The sequence below is a fragment of the Cyclospora cayetanensis genome, unplaced genomic scaffold (genome assembly GCF_002999335.1).
Source record: "Cyclospora cayetanensis isolate NF1_C8 unplaced genomic scaffold, CcayRef3 CcayRef3_contig_68, whole genome shotgun sequence".
NCBI lineage: Eukaryota > Apicomplexa > Conoidasida > Eucoccidiorida > Eimeriidae > Cyclospora > Cyclospora cayetanensis.
In genome coordinates this window covers 39,847-57,659 of record NW_020312678.1, presented here as the reverse complement: position 1 = coordinate 57,659, position 17,813 = coordinate 39,847, and the positions used below count along the sequence as shown (strand labels likewise).

Genomic DNA, 17,813 nt, shown 5'->3' with positions numbered 1-17,813 from the left:
GTTCAGCACACACGAGTTCGATGTTGTACTGCATTTTCTGTTGATTGAAGTGTCTGCCGTTTATCTCTAGCTTGTCTCTTTTGGAGAGGCGAACCAGAAGGGGCAGCAAGGGACTGCTGCAGATATTGCCGCTGCTGCCGTTGCTGCTGCTGAGGTGCATTAGGAATTCCCAAGTCTTCTTACTTTCCAGTGAGAAAAGTGCCCCTTCCTACTTGCCATCCCGAGTGCCTGAATGGCGCTGAGTCTGCCGCTGCACCTGCCGCCGCTGGCACAGCAGAATCACGGGCAGCTAGGGCTGCACCGCCAACCCAGGAAGGCTCCCCCGATGTGGCTAGTTTAGCAGGGATCTCATTGATATGAGCGCCAGAAGCTGCATTCGGCATGGGAGATCTGTATCTCAGGTGTTCAGAGGCACAAAAGTAGCCGAATTGTCTCGAGGATCCTCTACCGTGCACGCTAGGGCATGTGACTCCACCACAGCTGAATGACCGTTGGCTGTAGCGCCAGCAGCAGCATGATTCTTAGAGCATGCATGCAAGGCTGCGTTGATGGACTAAATTGTGGGCGCTCTCAAGGTGCTTCTCTGCCGTTCTGTGACTATGCAGGAATGAGCGTCTCAGTGGTGAACGCTAAGGCGGATGTGCTGCGGGCTGCGGCGGCTCTGGCAGCAAATTGCAACGCAGCGAAGGGTCTTCAGGATGTCCTCAAGTCGAATCTAGGTCCTCGGGGTACTGTCAAAATGCTCGTGGGGGGTAAGTTAGCCACAGAGTGTAAAGACAGGCAACAGCTGACACTCACCGTTTTTCATGTTGGTACTCACGGGAGGGGAGGAAGGGCACTGGTCGTTCTCTCTGTAATGTTGATCTTTTTGTTCCACAGTCGTTTCAACCAAAATTCTCGCCCTGGCAATCAGTGTTACGTGTTCAATCTTGCTTGACAGTGCACCGGTTTCAAACTGCTGTGTCGGGTCCAATCCACCTGAGTATGTGCCTCTTTACCACCAAGCCGCCGCAGAGTATATCTACCCTTGATGCTGCTGTGTCGTCTATCCCTCAACGCGGTTCTGCGTATTCATTCAGTGGCGCCGCTGCCTCCCGGCCCCTCACTGTACTGGCGCTTTCTTTCCGTCTGGGCTTTCTTCCCTCAGGTGCTGGCCAGCTAAAGCTGACCAAGGATGGTTGCGTGCTGCTGCACGAGATGCAAATCCAGCACCCAACTGCATCTTTGATCGCGAGGGCTGCGACTGCACAGGATGAAGTGACAGGAGACGGCACAACCAGTGCTGTCCTCTTTATCGGAGAGCTCCTCAGGCAGTCCGAAAGGTCCAACACACCGTCAAAGACTAGGGGGCACAGCGAGAGGCTGCAGAAGGCCTTCTTTCTGGATGCTTTTTAGCTTTGTGCTGGGCGTGTTCCGTGCAATATCCATTGGTGCCCACTTTATGCTTCCCTGTGTCGTTTCCTGTTTTGCCCTGTCTCATTTTGTATGCCTTACGTGTTCGCTTGCTGTTTTGCACTCTATCGTAGCGCGTATCAATTTATAGAGACATTCCTCTCACTCTTGCAGGCAGCACTTGTCGGGCGTGTATTCAGGTTTATTGCTGAGGGCGTCCATCCTCGCCTCCTCTGCGCAGGCTTCGATAAGGCCAGACAACGCACTTTGGAGCTTCTAGACGAGGTGAGTGTGTACACAGACACCTGAAAATGAACGCTAATCTTGCCGCCTTTATCAATTCTGCACTTCTCCCTTTTGGTGTGCCTATTCGCCCGGTTCCGGTTATCTTTGTATCACATTTCCTCGGTCTCGCTCCAGATGCCTGGCAGTTACAAAAGAATGTATCTGCACCCATATCTTTCTCTATAGCCCTTCCCGGCCTTTAGTCTTCCGCCTTATTTGTTACCTTTGTGTGTCTCAGTCGCTTTGTATTCCTCACCACCCTCCCTTTCTCTGTGTTTCTCTTTCAGATGCGGGTGAATGTTTCGGTCTCTCCTCGCCCGGATAGGGAGTTGTTGCTGTCGGTGGCGCGTTCTTCTCTTCGCACCAAGCTGCCGAGCCCCTTGGCCGACCGCCTGAGTGACGATCTGGTGGAAGCCATCGGGTGTCTCTACAGAGAAGGAGAGCCTCTTGATCTGTTCATGGTGGAAGTCCTCCATATGAAGCATAGACTTGTTGATGAAACGAAACTTGTCAAGGTGAAAACATCCACCACACGTGTGTATGAATCGTTGTGTGTACATTTAAAGGGTCAGTGTGTATGTATGGGGTGGCTCTTCTTGCTGTGAGGTTCACGATGCTGGACCATGCTTCGCAGGATTTATGGCGTATACTCAAGGGTATGAAACTCTGTGGAGTTGGTGTAAGCTATGGAATTTTGCGATTCGGGCTTTGTTTGCTTCAGGGCATGGTCCTGGATCATGGTTGCCGCCATCCAGATATGCCGAAACACCTTAAGAATTGCTATATCTTGACCTGCAATGTTTCTCTGGAATACGAGAAGAGTGAAGTCAATGCGGGCTTCTTCTACGCATCAGCTGAACGGAGAGACAAACTGGTCGCTGCAGAGAGGCAGTTCACCGACATGAAAGTTCAGAAGATTATCGACCTTAAGCGAGCTGTGTGCACACCAGAAAACAACAAGCACTTCGTCGTGCTGAATCAAAAGGGCATCGATCCACCCAGCCTGGACATGCTTGCCAAGGAAGGGATTATGGCCCTCAGAAGGGTCAGCCTGCTAGAGCCTACTCGTGCTGCTGCGCCTAGTGCTGCTGCTCCTTTTGTGTTCCTGGCGCTGCTCTTGCATTGTAGCCCTTTGCAGCAGCTACATTTGCTTCGGCTGTAGCATCAAGTGCAGCAGAATCACATGTGTCTGTGCCTGCTGTTTTCGGCTGAGGCCTGCACCTCTCTTTTGTCTGTACTTTGTGCTGTACTTCTTTTCTCGCGTCCCATCGCCCCCTTTGTCTCTTGCCGTCTCCCATTGTGTGATCGCCTTAGGTAAAAAGACGCAACATGGAGAGACTGCCGCTTTGCTGCGGAGGCAACCCTGTGAACTCGGTGGATGACCTGAGACCTGAGGATCTGGGCTTCGCTGCTCAGGTGTACGAACAGTCTCTAGGCGATGATAAGTTCACTTTTATTGACGGAGTGGAGGATCCTCGCAGCTGCACGATTCTCATTAAGGGCCCCAACGATCACGCAGTAGCACAGGTGAGCTGCAAAACCGTAGAGCACGAGACACGGGGAAGCCCTAGCGGGATACACCCACGCATGCATTCAAAGGAGGAGAGGCCAGGAAAGATAGCGCAACCTTTTTGCCCGTTTATTGTCGCTAGACTTTTATCATTTAGTTTCACATGGTTATGTCTCTGTGTCTCGCCTTCAGCGCGTGAGCTTGCCGTTTGTGCGTCTTGTAGCAGTCCGCTTCTGCATGTGCTTCAGTAGCCCCGCGTGCTGTTTTGCCCGGTGTCCTACACACGTGCATGCGTCTCTCTTCGTGTTTGGAGTCTGCCCTGTTTCGTTTTGTAGGTGAAGGATGCAGTGAGGGATGGTCTGAGAGCCATAAAGAACGTTATTGAGGACCGGGCAGTTATCCCTGGAGCTGGTGCATTCGAAGTCGCCGCTTACTGCAAACTTCAGGTAGAAGCTGCTACCTCTTTTATTTATCGGGCTTCCCCTCGTTACTGATTCTTCCACAATCGCTTCCCACTCTTTTTCTGCCTAGTCTGCGCAAACATTTGCGTAAGTGTGTGTGGTTGTGAGCTCGGTGTTTTTCCAGGAGTTCAAGCGTGAAGTCTCGGGCAAGCAGAAATTGGGGGTCGCTGCGTTTGCCGATGCGCTTTTGGTCATTCCAAAGACTTTGGCAGAGAACAGCGGGCACGATGTATACGAAGTGCTTCTCTCCCTTATTGATGCTCATCAGACGTCCAACCAGCTCGTTGGCATCGACCTTGCAACCGGACGAAGCAACTCACCTGCTATGGAAGGCAAGACACATAGCCACATGCGTCTGCACCGACTCTTTGTCTATCGGAGTAGCTGTCTTAACAGACCCAATAACGCAGACTACGTTTCCAGATAGCTAGCTGATTAGGAGCCACACGTATCTATCGAGCCATGCTGGGGCATTAACAATCACATGGCCCTTTCAGACGAAATCTGTCAGACGGTTGAAGGGAGTGGGTCGGATGGCGGGCTAACTGGTTAGTACAGCAGTAGCTGGAAACCGAGAGACAGGGGAGACTTGTTGAGGTCTGCATTTGTTTTCTTGGTTCTGCAGGTATCTGGGATAACTACATCGTGAAGAAACAGATGTTATCCTTGGCTCCCACACTTGCGCAGCAGCTGCTCCTCGTTGATGAGGTCCTCAAGGCTGGGAAGTCCATGACTAAGAGCTAAGGAAACACTGCAAATAGTCTATCCTAAAAAAGAACTAAAGGGCAAGCAAGCTCTGCACCTGAAACGGGGCCCAAAAGGAAATTGCAGGGCAAGAGCCTGATGGCCCCCGAGTGCGATTGGCATCGAAATTTTCAACCTTTCAAAATCATGCTGTTAGACTATTCGCGCGCTTTTGGCTCAGTTTTGGAGGGTCCCGAAGAGAGGGCCTTCAGAGAAGCACTCAGGGGTTCAGAGGGCAGTTCCCCTTGGGTACTCAGGTTCATGAGACAAAGTGTTTGCCTCAACATGGTTAAACAGAGAGCGGCACATACTATATCCGTTGAGGGGGCAGGTCAAGAGTTGCTGGGGCAGCGACGTCAAGAGCAGCTGACTCTAGCGATGCAATAAAAATGGTAGATAGAGGTTCAGAAGCTCTACAAAAAAGAGACTGGAGAATAAAATAGGCGGATTGAATAGGAGTCAATGAGGGCGGCAGAGTGCGCCGATGGACTGTTCAATCCTATTAATTGAATTGAATTGCAGGAGGGCTAAGGGAGCTTTCTTAGAGCCTCATTGCAGCAGCGGCATACGCGGTGGTTAGGCTTCAATGCGCGGGAAATTCCCTAGGTACCAAAAATCACTGAAAGCTTTTAGAGTGCTCTGCTGACTACACGTGAGCGCCGGGGCCCCTGGAGGCTACAGGTGGCTGAGGAGTTGAGTGTCTCCCCACGGCCATACGCGAAGTTGGGGGGCTTCTTCAAGCGATTCAAGTACAGCAGCTGCGAACTCGTGAGGCAGCCTGCAGCAGGCGCAACTCACACAACAACGCCAACCGCAAGTTGACGCCTTGTTTGCAGGAAATTGTACCGACAGGAGTAAACGACAACAGCCGCACGGGTGCACACCCAGGCAACGGGCAGTAGAAGATTCTACAACCAACGCAAACAACAGCAGCGCTGGCTTCAAATCTACAGACCTGTCGGACAGTATAGCAAGCGCCGGCTTTCGCAGGAAGGGATGCGTAACCAGCAGGGGCCTCAGCCGCTCCTGGAGCACCTCAAACCCTCCGCGACATAAAAACTGCACTAGCAGCACCAGCACCACACGTAAGGAGAATAACGGGAGTTTTCGAGGGACTGCAGCAGCAGGAACTACCAAACGAAGCACGAGAGGATCAAATTGACGCCAAGAAAATTTGCGTGAAAATGGAGAGGGCCACTATTTATGACCTGCCAATGGAGCGGCAGCAGCATCTGACCGGTAGTGGTGCAGCCGCAAACCCCAAAGTAATGATGGCCTTTTCCTTTTGACTGCGCGCTTCCGTGGGCGCGTGCTCTCCATAATTCGCTGTGCCGCCAGCTGCGGATTCAGCAGCCGCCGCTGCTGTGGCTGCTGCTTCCACCTGCTGCAGTAAGGCAGTCCACAGCAATCGTTGCAGTTCCTTCCCTTTCTGTTGTCGCTGTTGCTGCGGTAGCATGAAGGAAGGGACACCCAGTAACTGGGAGTCCTGGGCAAACAGCTGTAGCAGCTTGTGGAAGGACCCCATCTTTCCCCCTACGGTAGCAACAGCCACTGCTGCAGTAATGATCTCCGGCAACAGCATCGCCGTCAGTCTCAAGCTGCACAACGCATGCCAGAAGCAACTGTGGAGGCAGTGTTTGCGATTGCCCATATGTAGTCAGGACATATACACACGAGTCACAGGATGGTGACCAAATGAGCAACAAGAACAGACGCAGGGATTTGTGGAAGTAACAGGCTTAAAAGTGCAGTATCAACCAGAGGCGCACGCAAAAAGCATAAAGAATGCTGATGTCCTCACCCTTGGTGCCCTCTAACAAGGATGCATTGCAAGAGCAACGCAGAGACTCCATCGATTAGGCGTTGCTGCAGCTGCTGCCAGTGCTGCTGCTGCCGTTGTTTCTGCTGAAAACAATAGGAACGTTTCACCAGAACGCAAGACTCTTGAATCCTATCTCTCGTTTTTGTTGCCACCCCTGCTGTTACTGGTGCTGGCAGAACTGCTGATTGGTGGTAGTCGGCGGATGGAGAGTACTCCTGGGCCAGCTGTAATAACTCAAGGAGGTTGCTGAGGCAAAGATGCGGCATGGAGCAGTCCGATTTATTGGGCTTCCTGCTGCTCCAGTCGTGCTCCTTCAGTGATATCTCCATGATTGCGGTTTCAGGGGCACAGCAGCAGCAATGCCCCGCAGCAGCAAATGCCTTCAATGCTTCTCCGATGGCTCCTAGGTGCAGAGCCTTAGCCAACAGCGTCCGAACCTGCTTCTGAGCTGAGAATTCTGAAAGGAGCAGCAGCACTGGCTGCGGAGGGCTAGAAAGAGTTTCAAGGACGAGTGCAAGTCGGGCAAGGGCTCCCCGTGCTACTGCTGTGGCAGCGGCTTGCCCCAGAGGGCCTCCCATCCTCAGTACTCCCTTCAAGAGTTCTGTTTCGGGAAAGTAAATGCTACTGCCGTAGCTGCGGAATGCAGCAAGTGCGTGAGGCATGCAGCTGCCACTTAAAGCCGCTACGGCAAAGTCTCTTAAAAGCCGCCTAGTCGTCGAAGGAAGCGGAACAGCATCAGCTGCTCTCAACAAAAGGGAAGGCACCATGGCTGCAGCCTCTGCTGCTGCCTCTGCAGGCACCGCCAGATGTACATACAGCGCAGACCCGACAATGCGGGCCCAGTTTTCCTGCTGCTGCGACTGCTGCTGAGGATCTTGCTGCTGTTGCATGGGAGAGACCGGCTGGGGGGACATGTTTATCGGAGGGAGGCAGCAACGAAGACACGCAGCAACAAACAAAGCAACAAACCCTAGCAGCAGCTCCACTTCCATAATTGTGGCACGAACCCCATCCGAGGGGATACCAGCATTGGCAGAAACATCAGAATGAGCAGACAACGTCTCCAATAAGACGCAAGCAGCATGCAACCTACAACTCCACATGTAGAAGCTGGCACACAATGTGTTTTCTTCCTCCTTTTGCTTCTGATCCGGACTAGACTCGGCAGCAAAAGAGATTTCTGCCTGAGCCGACAGCTCTCTGGCTGCACCAAAGCCTAGGTGCCGTGCTGCTGCCCCTAGCAAAGGGGAGAGAGGCGACAGCCTAATCAGACGGCAAACATCCGCAGGACGAGCAGTTCCGGGCGGGCACTGCTGCTCCTTTCCGTAATGTTGTTGCTGCTGGTCAAACTGATGTTCCTTTTGGCAGTGCTGTTGAGTGGGCTGACTTACCAACTGTTGCTGGTGGTGCTGTTGTTGTACGATAGAGCGTAATACGCACAAAGGCGGCAGAAGCAGGCACTCCTCGAATCCTCGCGCAAGGCTCCTTGTTGCCTTCTCTCTCTCCGCAGGACCTAATAGATGAAGTACTTCTACAGCTGTGAGCCGAATAGCAAAAGCGCACAACTCTCGCGAGCGAATAGTAGTAGCACTGCCCCTTGTGCTCATGCTTCTGCCACTGCTGGTGGCACTGCAGCTACTGGCTGCTGAGTGCGTATGAGACCCCTCTATCATAGGCAATGCTTTGAGTGCCTTTACAAGCAAGGCAGAGGTCTCTGTGACCACAGGGGGCCTGCGAGTTACCCTCCAGAAAGTCTGGGAGGCCCACGTTTTGAATCCACCCTTTCCCTGTTGAACGGTGCCGTGGGCAAGGCGAGTTGCCGCATGGCAACAGAAATAGAGCGCTACTGCTGCCACAGTGGACCTACATCTAGGACAGCTTTTGGATACTTGATGCTGTTGGCGGTGCTGTTGATCGGTTTGCTGTTCGTTTGGTAGATTTACACGGGATAAAGCCGAACAGACGGCTTCTACTGTGCTTTGCAACAACAGCTCCGCTTGATGCCATACATGCTGCCTACTGCGATGCTGTAGCATTCTACTGCAGCAGATCCTTTGCCACCACAAACCATGAGCTAAAGCCTTTTCCGGAGCCCCTAAAAATTCAAATGGCAAGGAAAATGGATGGACGTCTTCCGTAGTCTGCACGACCCGCAGAGCAGCTGAAGCTGTTCCGTCTGAGAGTCCTACTACTGCTGGCGCTCCTGCGGATGTTGCTACATGTTGATTACCTGCTGCTGCTCGCACGAGGCTGCAAAAGAGCCAAGACGCTGCTCCAGCTTCCGAGAGAAGAGGGATGCCCCAAGCGATTCCGGCTGTGCAGCCCTCATCCTGTGTGTGTGGCTGGTGTGTATAAAGTTCGCAAGCTCTTTTAAGGCCTGTGGCAGTGGAAAGCTGAATCAGCAGCAGCAAAAGCCTTTTGGCCATTGTAAAGGGGCACTGCCAGCGGGTAGAACAGCTCTTTGCTTCAGCAGGCGGTCCCGTATGCTCCTTACGGATTCTCTCTCCCAACTGTAGTTGCTGGACCCCCTGGTGTGGGCATTGTTGATTAGGCGTGTGCTTTTCGCGATCCTGCTGCTCGCCTTTAGTGCTAAACTGTGCACCAGTCTCCAAAAGCTGCAGGATGAGGCACAACCCAGAGCGGCGCGCACTCACGCCGCAACGCCGTAGCTCCTCATCAAAAAACGTCTCTTGCCTCTGTTGCTGCATTGTCCGTTCGGACTGCTGCTGCCAGCAAAGGAAAGAATACAGCTGCTGCTGCACAAGAAACTCCATAATGGCAGCTGCCGTACGGGAAGCAGCAGGGAGCAGGGCTGCAGCTCTAGACGAGGCTTCAAGAAGCAGCAACAGTGCGGGCACCAGACTTAGCAACCCTGGTGTACCTGGTGCTTCTGGACTGCTCCCCTCCAGAGCTATAAAGGGCCTCCCTTTGCAGCAGCAGAAGCTTCCGGAGGGCAGTCCACCCAAATTCTTCACAGCATCAGCAGTCTCTGCTGCGCCGGCTGCAGCCAGCTTCTCAACAGCGACCAAAAGACGATGAAGCAGTATAGCACACTCGCAGTCCTCCAGAACGCGTGGTTGGCTAGTTTGGTGCTGGGGCTTCTGTGCTCGTTTCTGTGCGACTTCCGCTGCTTGCTGCAGCCTGTTCCCCATCCAAGGAAGCAAAAGTCCATGAGCAGTTGCAGTGACTGAATGCCACAGAAGCGGATGCTGGAGGTCTCCGGAATACGCGACTGCACGTGAAGCTCGCTCACCTGCAGTGAGGTCACTTTCGGAAGATACAGGGCTCATTGAATGGCTTCCAAACTCACAATTACATACATTATCAGAAGAAAAGGGGGCAAGGAAACCCTCAAGGGATGAATTATTTCCCTTCAAGGAACTAAGGGCCCCCTTCTGGGCTTCAAACACCTGAAGGGCGAATGCGAGTGGGGCCCGTATGTCTCTCAGGGCTGTGAGCACTGAAGAGGACTTTTTAGTGTGCTGAAGAGGCTGCTTGTTGACCTGATTTTCCTGATGTTCTTGCTGCTTGTGCTGGTGACGCTGTCGGACTTCATCGATTAGCCCTTGCAAGAGAGTTTGTGCTGCTGCTTCGTCTCCTCTTTGAAAGGCCGCCTCGGTGGCAGCTCCCCATGTGTTTTCTCCCATTCCTTGGGCCATTACGACATAGGATGGGCCGTAGCGATTAGTCCCCTAGGAGTAGCTGGTATGTGCGATGCTGCTGTCGTCACAGGCTTTACTGTGAGCCCTTACGCTTCTCTAGAGCTCATCGGGGACATTGAGTAAGCGATTGCAGTTAAGAACCAAGAATAAAGCATATTTTTACACCACAAGGATTGTCGCTGAGAGTTTTTCGATCTATGATGTTCCCTGAGCGTTGGCAGTAGCGGTTGAAGATAGTGGCACAAAGAGGAGACAGAGGGGACACGCGCACACTGGACATCAGTAGGCACTTATAAGTAGCGGATAGAAGATTTATGAATGCCTTTAGGCAGTCAATCGGCTTTCCTCGTGCTGCCAATCCTGCTGCTGCTCGCGTAGCAGCGGCAGGAGTTCGTCGAGTACCAGGTGGAGGGATCTGTTTGTAATACGGCATTCCGCCAAGAAGGGACTTCCCTTTCATCAAGCCCACTATATGCCTAAACTACCAAAATGATTAAAGACTGGACGATCACAACGTGGAAGCAAATTGCGTCTATGGAAAGGGCGACCGGGGCGGGGCTGGCCAGCGGTGACCCCACTGGAAGACACCCCGACAAGAAGCAGACGGTATGCCTGTAAGTGCCTCTGTTTCACGTTTATTCTCTCTTATTTTTGTATTTTTAAAGGGCCAATCTGCTCAATGCGGCTAATTAATTTATGGTTTTTGGAAGGCCAAGACGGCGCAAGACCTTTTAGCTGTACCATCGTAGGAACTAGCAATGTATGCGGTCCACATCACGAGGACATGTTGTTAATGCTCTAGCTGTTGGCGTATTGACAAGTGTGTACAGAGCTATTTATGAGGCTTTCAGAGTGGACAGGTGCTCCAGAGGCCTTGGCTTTGGGGCAGTGATTTTGTTTGTCTCAGAACTCACTGGAGCACATGTCACAGCACTGTCTCCCCTGAGGTACCATGCTATTTCTGTACAGCCAAAACGACAATAGCCTGCAGGCGCAAACATGTCAAGTCTACTCATTCCCAACGCATAGTATTGCACAGCACGAGCAGTGCTGCAGCTAGTAACGAATATCAAAGTTGCATCCAAAGCCTCCATGGAAAGACGCACAACACCAGACTCAATATAAGGTCAGCATGAGATTATTGAGTGCTTTCAAAGAACTCCCCCACTCCCTGTGGTCTTCTTTTTCAGCTTTCGACAAGACCGGAGAGGGACAGCTAAAATGCAGCGGGTGAAGCTAGATTCCAACACTTTCTACATTATAACTTGTTTTAACATACGAATTGGCGAGCAACTGACTAATAAGTTTGCCTGTCATACATCTAATTCGTTACAGAGTACCGATACATCAAAGCAGTATGATGTGTGCTCGTGCCCTAGATGCTCAACTACCTGTGACTGCTCCGAGTGCTTAAACGGCGCAGCTACGCATACCGTAGCTCTCCCTCTCACTGCAGATCGGAAAATCGGGAAAGTGAGAAGAGAAATAGATGGAGTTCCTTCAAAAAAAATTTGATAGGAAATTTTCATTTTTTATTGTGTTTGTAATCTGCAATTACGTCTCTCCCCACAGACACCTCTGAAGGAGCGTTGCACTTGGTAGCGCCGCACAATTCGATGCAGCTTTAGCCCTATCATCCACAGGTCCTCAATGCAGTAAAATATCAGGATTAATTCATTAGTTACATGATTTCGATTGACCTATTTGATGATTCAATGCCGGAGAAATCCTTTTAGAGATGCAGAAAGTTGTTGGCAACATGCCTGGTGGGGTGGCATACGGTGGCCTGCAGGACGATATGTGCGCAGTAGCCACAACAGCTGGTAACAGGGCACACTCGATAGCTAAGAACATGTGCAGGGATGCGTCGATAAGGTGATGCCTACCAGAAAGATATGGCGGCCCGAAGAAAGGGCAAGTACTTGACGATTTTGTCAGCCGGTTGAAGATGAACTTCGCTTTGTATCCTAGACCTGAAGAAATACAAGTGCTAATGACGAATAGTTATATCAAGAGAGTAGCTCAATGCTGCCCTTATTCATGCAGAGGAAGTCGTCTGCCTGCAAAGATTATTGCAGTTCACTCATCATTCAAACCCTGGTCCATTGGTTCATCTCGAGATCGACTGAACAAATTTTGATAGGAGTTTTAAAGAAACTGCAAAATTTCCAGCAGTGAAACCTATTTATAGAGCTTTTTTCGGGCACAATGATAGTTTGGGTTGCAAAAGTCCCAACGTAGACGAAAAGCAGCTCTATCGGTGGCTACTCTCATGCCTATGTGTAGCGTTTTGCGAGGTCGTCGTACAATGAGCATTCATTCAGCAGCTTAACGATTGCTAGGTGGCGCTGTCAAAATAATGGACTCTTGATGTATCAACACCCAATAAGCGGTAGGCCCTCACCCTCAGCTGAAAAGGAGCAGACAAATGGGATGTAGAACTTATGGCTATCGGGATTGTGCCATTAAGCCCTAGTCTACAGTGTATGGCGGATGGGCTATAAAGCGAGAAGAAACCCATTTTCGTATGCAGCCCCAGATGGCGTCCAGCAGCGTACCTGCCTTTCTGTAGGAGTAGGAAACTAGAATTTATGTTCCGGAACTGAGAACGCATACAAAAAGCCGAAGATCTTGAGCAGCGGAGCTATGCCTAGCCGAAACAGGCTTCTTGGAGAATACAGAAGACACATCAGATAAACAGCAAGCCCCCTACCGAGGCTGCAGCGCATCGAAGGGGGCTACAAAAGATCGAGCAGTCGTTAAGAGCCCACCAGAGAGCCAATGCTGCGCTGATTTACGCTCATAACAAAATGCTCGAAAGAAAGTGCCGCTACTCGACACTAAATGTGAAGCTGGTATGATATCCGAGGAAACGGCGCAGATGGGCAATCTGCTTGCCCGTTCGTGAGCACCGGCCCCAATGCTCAAGTTAGCTGAGGGGCGGAAGGACGAAATTACTGGCAAGGCTGCGGCGCCCACGCGCCGTTCAAGTCCCTGTTGGGCCCTATCAGCATGGCTGTGGCTTCTATGTTGGACAGGCCCTCCATGGCTTGATCCAGGGCATGCGAAGGGTGACTCAGGGGAAGGCGTGCATGCAGCCACAGCTGCGCGCAGTAAGATTTAGTGTGCTAGAAAGAGCTGAGAAGCAGCAGCTTTCAGTACTCTCAACAGCGCGTACTTTATCGATGATGAGCGAGATAGAGTCGATGCCGTAGTGAGACAGCGTCTTCAGGCTTGCGTCATTGCAGGAAAGTAGGAGAAAACGGTTCTGAGCGTGTATTTGGAACACGTTCATCACGAATGATGCGACTGAAGGTTTAGCTGAGGAACAGGAGGGACCGGCAATTATCAGGGAGTTCGCGAATGGATTAGTTGATGAAGAGTTGTGAGCAGGCTGCCCAATTGCTATTCATCCAGCGCACCATTTTGAGTTAATTTTCGTATCAGCACCAAGCTTTGTTCCACTGTATTGGAAGCACTGTCACAGTGGAGAGGCGTTTGAGCGTCAGGAGCATAATATGATGGATAGGGCAGCGTGCGGGAATCGACCAGCACCTATGTCCACACACGGGTGTAGGTGCCAGAAGATAGAGAAGGTGGCACCTGCGTGTGAACATTTGGCCTTTGAACAAGAAGACTGTGGATGAGAAGCTCTTGATGTGCCATATTGGTAGACTACTTGGCAGCCTACACGACCAACATTTGGATAGTTGATTTCATATACCCCTTCTAAGAAATCCCCATTCACTCAGACAGAAGGCACAAATTGTTGGTGGCTGGCCCTCACTCGCAAGTTCCAGTGTACATGCACGGCGTTTGGACTTTTTAGTGAGTCTTGTGGACTGCATTAAAAAGTACTGGGGAGCTTTGCGAAGACAGGAGGGAGGGGCCGATGGGAGTCTTTCTGGAAGAGTTCTAAGTGTCTAGCCGAAACGTTCAGGAGCGCCTACAGCACCTTACGACACGCGATTTGGCTGGCGCGGGGCACGTGGTGGTAGGTGATTGCACTCAAGTTTTTGCTTTTTCACGGAAACACTCAGATTTTTGAAATTTCATGGTTTGGTTAGAGCGGTTGAGGCAGATCTGGCATCAATTGAAGCGAACAAGCCTGAGTTTACCGAAGGAAGTTCAGACGCTCTACTGGTATGCATCGCATTTCCCTGTGTGTTCGTGGGCTTGCTTGGACCGCCTTTCTCTGACGAAATCTACTCAAGACAATGCAATCACCTATCGGTGGTGAGGAGACTGATGCGGCAGCAAGGAAGTACATCAGAGCCCATACGGCTCCTGTTCTCGCACTGCTCAATTATGAGCATCAACACTTCATAACAACGGATGCTAGTGACGTAGAGGTAAGTGGTATTGGAAGATGCGCAGCATCCTGAAAATTAAGACAGCAGATTATCGCTTGCTATTTTGCTCGCTTCATTGAAACCAAGACCGCGCTATCCAATTGGGCAAAACGAAGTCCATGTGGTGCAGTGGAGTGTGAAAAGCGTTCCGACACTATTTATATGAGCATGTTTACCATCAAGATAGGCTACCAGTCCTTATTACATCTTAGAACCTATTTTACTATAAACGATAACTCCAGAGGTGTTCGCTGGTTTGGGTGCATCAAGCAGCACAACTTTACAATGTAATATGTGAAGTACATTGCCAATGTGGTCGCTGATGCGCTCATACGACCACCCAAAGCTCCATGTTCGTGCAGCGCACCCGCTTTTGTCTGTAATGGTTCAAAGTTTCCACCAAAGATGTGTGCAGCTTTCGCTTTTGATATTCGTGCATTCCCTATTATTGCCAGAATCCAGTACGGCGAAAGGTCACTTCTACTTCAGCGATGACCTCCTGTGACTCAAAAATAGAATGTGAACCTCTTCGTTCGTACATTAAGAACTCTATCCAGCGCTCTACTGCGTAATACACGTGAACATGGTCATTCAGGCCATAAAGGGATTTAAATAACAGCATAAAACCGTCTACAATCTCTCTGATGACTTGGAATGTGCTCTCCCAAGGAGAATGCACTCTCATGCCCAGATTATCAGCAGCCCAAATCTGCACAAATATCGTAAAAGTTACTGTCTTGCAACGCAGTCAAGGTCTTGGAAGGATTTGAACTGATCTAACTCTGGGCTTCATGTTGGGACTGCTGGAGGTCAGCTTTCACAACGGCATCCACGTCGTTGCTTACAGACTTGGCAAATATGCCTATTCTCTGCCTGGTTGTTGGTGTCTCACGTCTGGATTTCTATGAAGTATCGTCACTACTAAGAGTTCAAAGTTCATCTGTGCATTCCGGCTTGCCTTCATGATGCATCTTTATAATCAGTGTCTTCTCACCACTGCGAACCCCCGTGAAGCAGATGGAGAAACCGAACCCACAATCTGCACTAATCTGCAATGTCGGTGACTATGCGCCGACAAAAATTCCAACTGCTCTGCTGCGTTTTCCTATGAATGCTGAGTGGGTTAATAATCTGACAGTGCGTTCGTCTGCTCGTTGCTCGCCCACATCTGTGGTCTACACCAAGAATCCCCCCTCCGATGTGGCGTTGCATATGCCGTTCCGAGGTCAGCGACCTATCCTAATGGCTGGATTTAGAGGAGATCTGGCAGGTGCTCGCTAATATATGCGCCGTGTTCGAGCGAGACAAGCATGTACTTCTAATAAGCGGCGGTCGCCTGTGTGTTTCAAGCGTGGGGCCTTGGTCGTGGTGTATCGGCAGGCGCTTAGAAGGTGCACTAGAGGATGACCAGATGAAGCATTTTATCATCCAGTGTTCAGTACCGTTTGCGTTGTTTCCACGAGCCAATGTTCATTCTCACTCTATCGATTTTCTTAGAAGCTAGTAGTGCCACAGAACTATCAACGCTGGCGGCCTGAAGAACATTTAGAACTCGCCAATTCACTTGCACACTTTGCTGCACAAGCTACTAAGCGAATGCCAAGGACCCACATAGAGCCGTAGAGGTGCCAGACTCTTTGACTTGAGCGCCGATGACACACTGGAAGAAAGTCTCTGGCGCAGTCGGGTTCCCCGACCTCACTGGTTGACCGAGGAGAAATTTTGGGCTTCGTTGTCTGTGAAATGTTTTGCAGGTCTGCTTGCCTCACAACACTAGTCTCGGTGGACGGTATATTCGCGTTTCTTGGTAGTTGCCCTCTCCCAGCGCATGCTCAGCCCTGAATAGCTACCTCAGTAATTGGATGCTGCCTCGAAGCTCTAATAATTATCAAGACGTTTTCTACACTTGATTCCATGCGCAGGCACTCTCACGTATGTTGTCTCTAGCTCCCTTTTTGTGCCTTTTCAGGGGTTTTGCAATTCGGTATGCTGCATGAGACGGATGTATTTGAAGGCAGACATTGATCCATAAGGCGCGAAGGCACCGACGAAATACTCTTTATTTTCATTTTTACTGTACAACCGTTACTTGTCTTCTGTTTTCTCGCTATAAAAGGCTAACACTTCAGCGCTTTGAAGACTGCGAGACATCGTGCCGCCGCGGCCGTGTTGGTTTAGTTCCTCGGTCGCTGTTGGCTAGGAAGTGCGCCTTTCCTCCCGCAGATTTTGCCTCGTTTCGGTGATGAGCACTGAATTTTTATCAATCGCATTGTTTTCGCGTTTATCTACGTGAAAAGTGGCGATAAAGCAGAGAGTCTTTTGCTGAACTGCAGTGGTACATGTGTGGAACACGAGGAGGGTGCGTTCTAATACAGGGAGCGAGGAGGAGGATGAAAATATAATGAGCGAGTTAAAGAAAGATTAAAAGATGTAGCTGCGCGGACCGTAGCTCTCCCATTTCCCTCAGCCAAATGCTATTCACCTTACTACTTATGCCAAAAATAAGAATTAGGGGAAATGGACCCATTGATTCGGCTTTCGTTTATCTAATTAATCGCAGAGGACTTTAAGCTTGATAACAAACGCGCGATGCTCTGTATTTGTGCGCCCGATGCAATGCCGTGCTAGCTGTAAATGCTCAGAGTGCTGAGAGGATGGAGCGAAACTCACCGTATCTGCCCCTCTTCCCCCATGTCAAAAGCCCGGAGGGACACAAGCAGGGGAAGGGTGCAGTTATACAGAGAAGCAGTCTACAGCTGGATCTCGAGCTAAGTGTCTCCCCTCGGACAAGTTAGATAGAGCGTTGCGTGCATGGAGTGTTTGAACTGCAGTGCTCCCTGCAGGCAGACGACTTCCTCTGCATGGAGTCGCATTGAAGTACTTCTTTCTCCAATGAACATGCCACCAAGTGCCTTTTTTTCTTTTTAGCCCTAGGATACAAAGCGAGGCACGTCTTCACACGGCTGATGGAATTTCAAGTGCTTTCCCTTCCTTCGGGCCGTCATACTTTTCTGGTCGACTTCATCTCATCGACACATTCCTATATATTTACTCGGCTCACATATTGTGCGTTTTAAAGAGCTATTGCGCTACTGCGTTCACATCGGCCTGCAGGTAAGCATATGCCATCCCGACAGGCACCGTGCCACCAACTGCTTGCTAAAAGTTTTTCCAGCTCTGAATTGCCAACTAGTTTGAAACCAGACAGCTATTGAGGGAAACTCGAAGTTCCACTGCATTCAAGACCACTGTATACTAGGAGACAAGCTGCATCGCATTATGCAGGGCTGTTAACTGCAACGATGCATCTAGGTCTCCGTAGGGAAATACCTGCATCCAGACACAGCTAAGAATTGAAAGAAGGCTCCCGTAATTGTTTCGTGGAAGTTCTGCTTCCTTCCCCTATTCCCGCCTCCCCGAGTTCCTGACATGCAAGGAGAAGAAAAATTACGTTTCGCGTAGATGCATTATTTAGGCACTCCGGGCGTTCACAGGTAATTGCACATGGCAGATACCGCACACTCACATATTGCCTTCTTCTATGGAAATTACAGCACTTTGCAACAAAGAAACGACATGCAAACT

At 50.6% G+C, this 17,813-nt stretch overlaps 2 protein-coding genes across 2 annotated transcripts; one reads left to right on the top strand and one right to left on the bottom strand.

Annotated features, from left to right (window-relative positions):
• The first annotated feature begins 607 nt into the window (after positions 1-607).
• On the top strand, positions 608-4,392 carry LOC34617503 (T-complex protein 1 subunit zeta 1). Its single transcript, XM_026335409.1, has 9 exons — positions 608-752; positions 1,148-1,322; positions 1,593-1,677; positions 1,965-2,192; positions 2,399-2,722; positions 2,992-3,204; positions 3,523-3,633; positions 3,773-3,980; positions 4,274-4,392. The coding sequence occupies exons 1-9, from the start codon at positions 608-610 to the stop codon at positions 4,390-4,392; spliced, it is 1,608 nt and encodes a 535-aa protein (XP_026191194.1).
• A 1,201-nt stretch (positions 4,393-5,593) lies between these two features.
• Positions 5,594-9,861, bottom strand: LOC34617504. The gene is made up of 2 exons (XM_026335387.1): positions 6,194-9,861; positions 5,594-5,990 (listed from the first exon to the last, which is right to left on the bottom strand). The coding sequence occupies exons 1-2, from the start codon at positions 9,859-9,861 to the stop codon at positions 5,594-5,596; spliced, it is 4,065 nt and encodes a 1,354-aa protein (XP_026191172.1).
• Between the last annotated feature and the right edge of the window lie 7,952 nt (positions 9,862-17,813).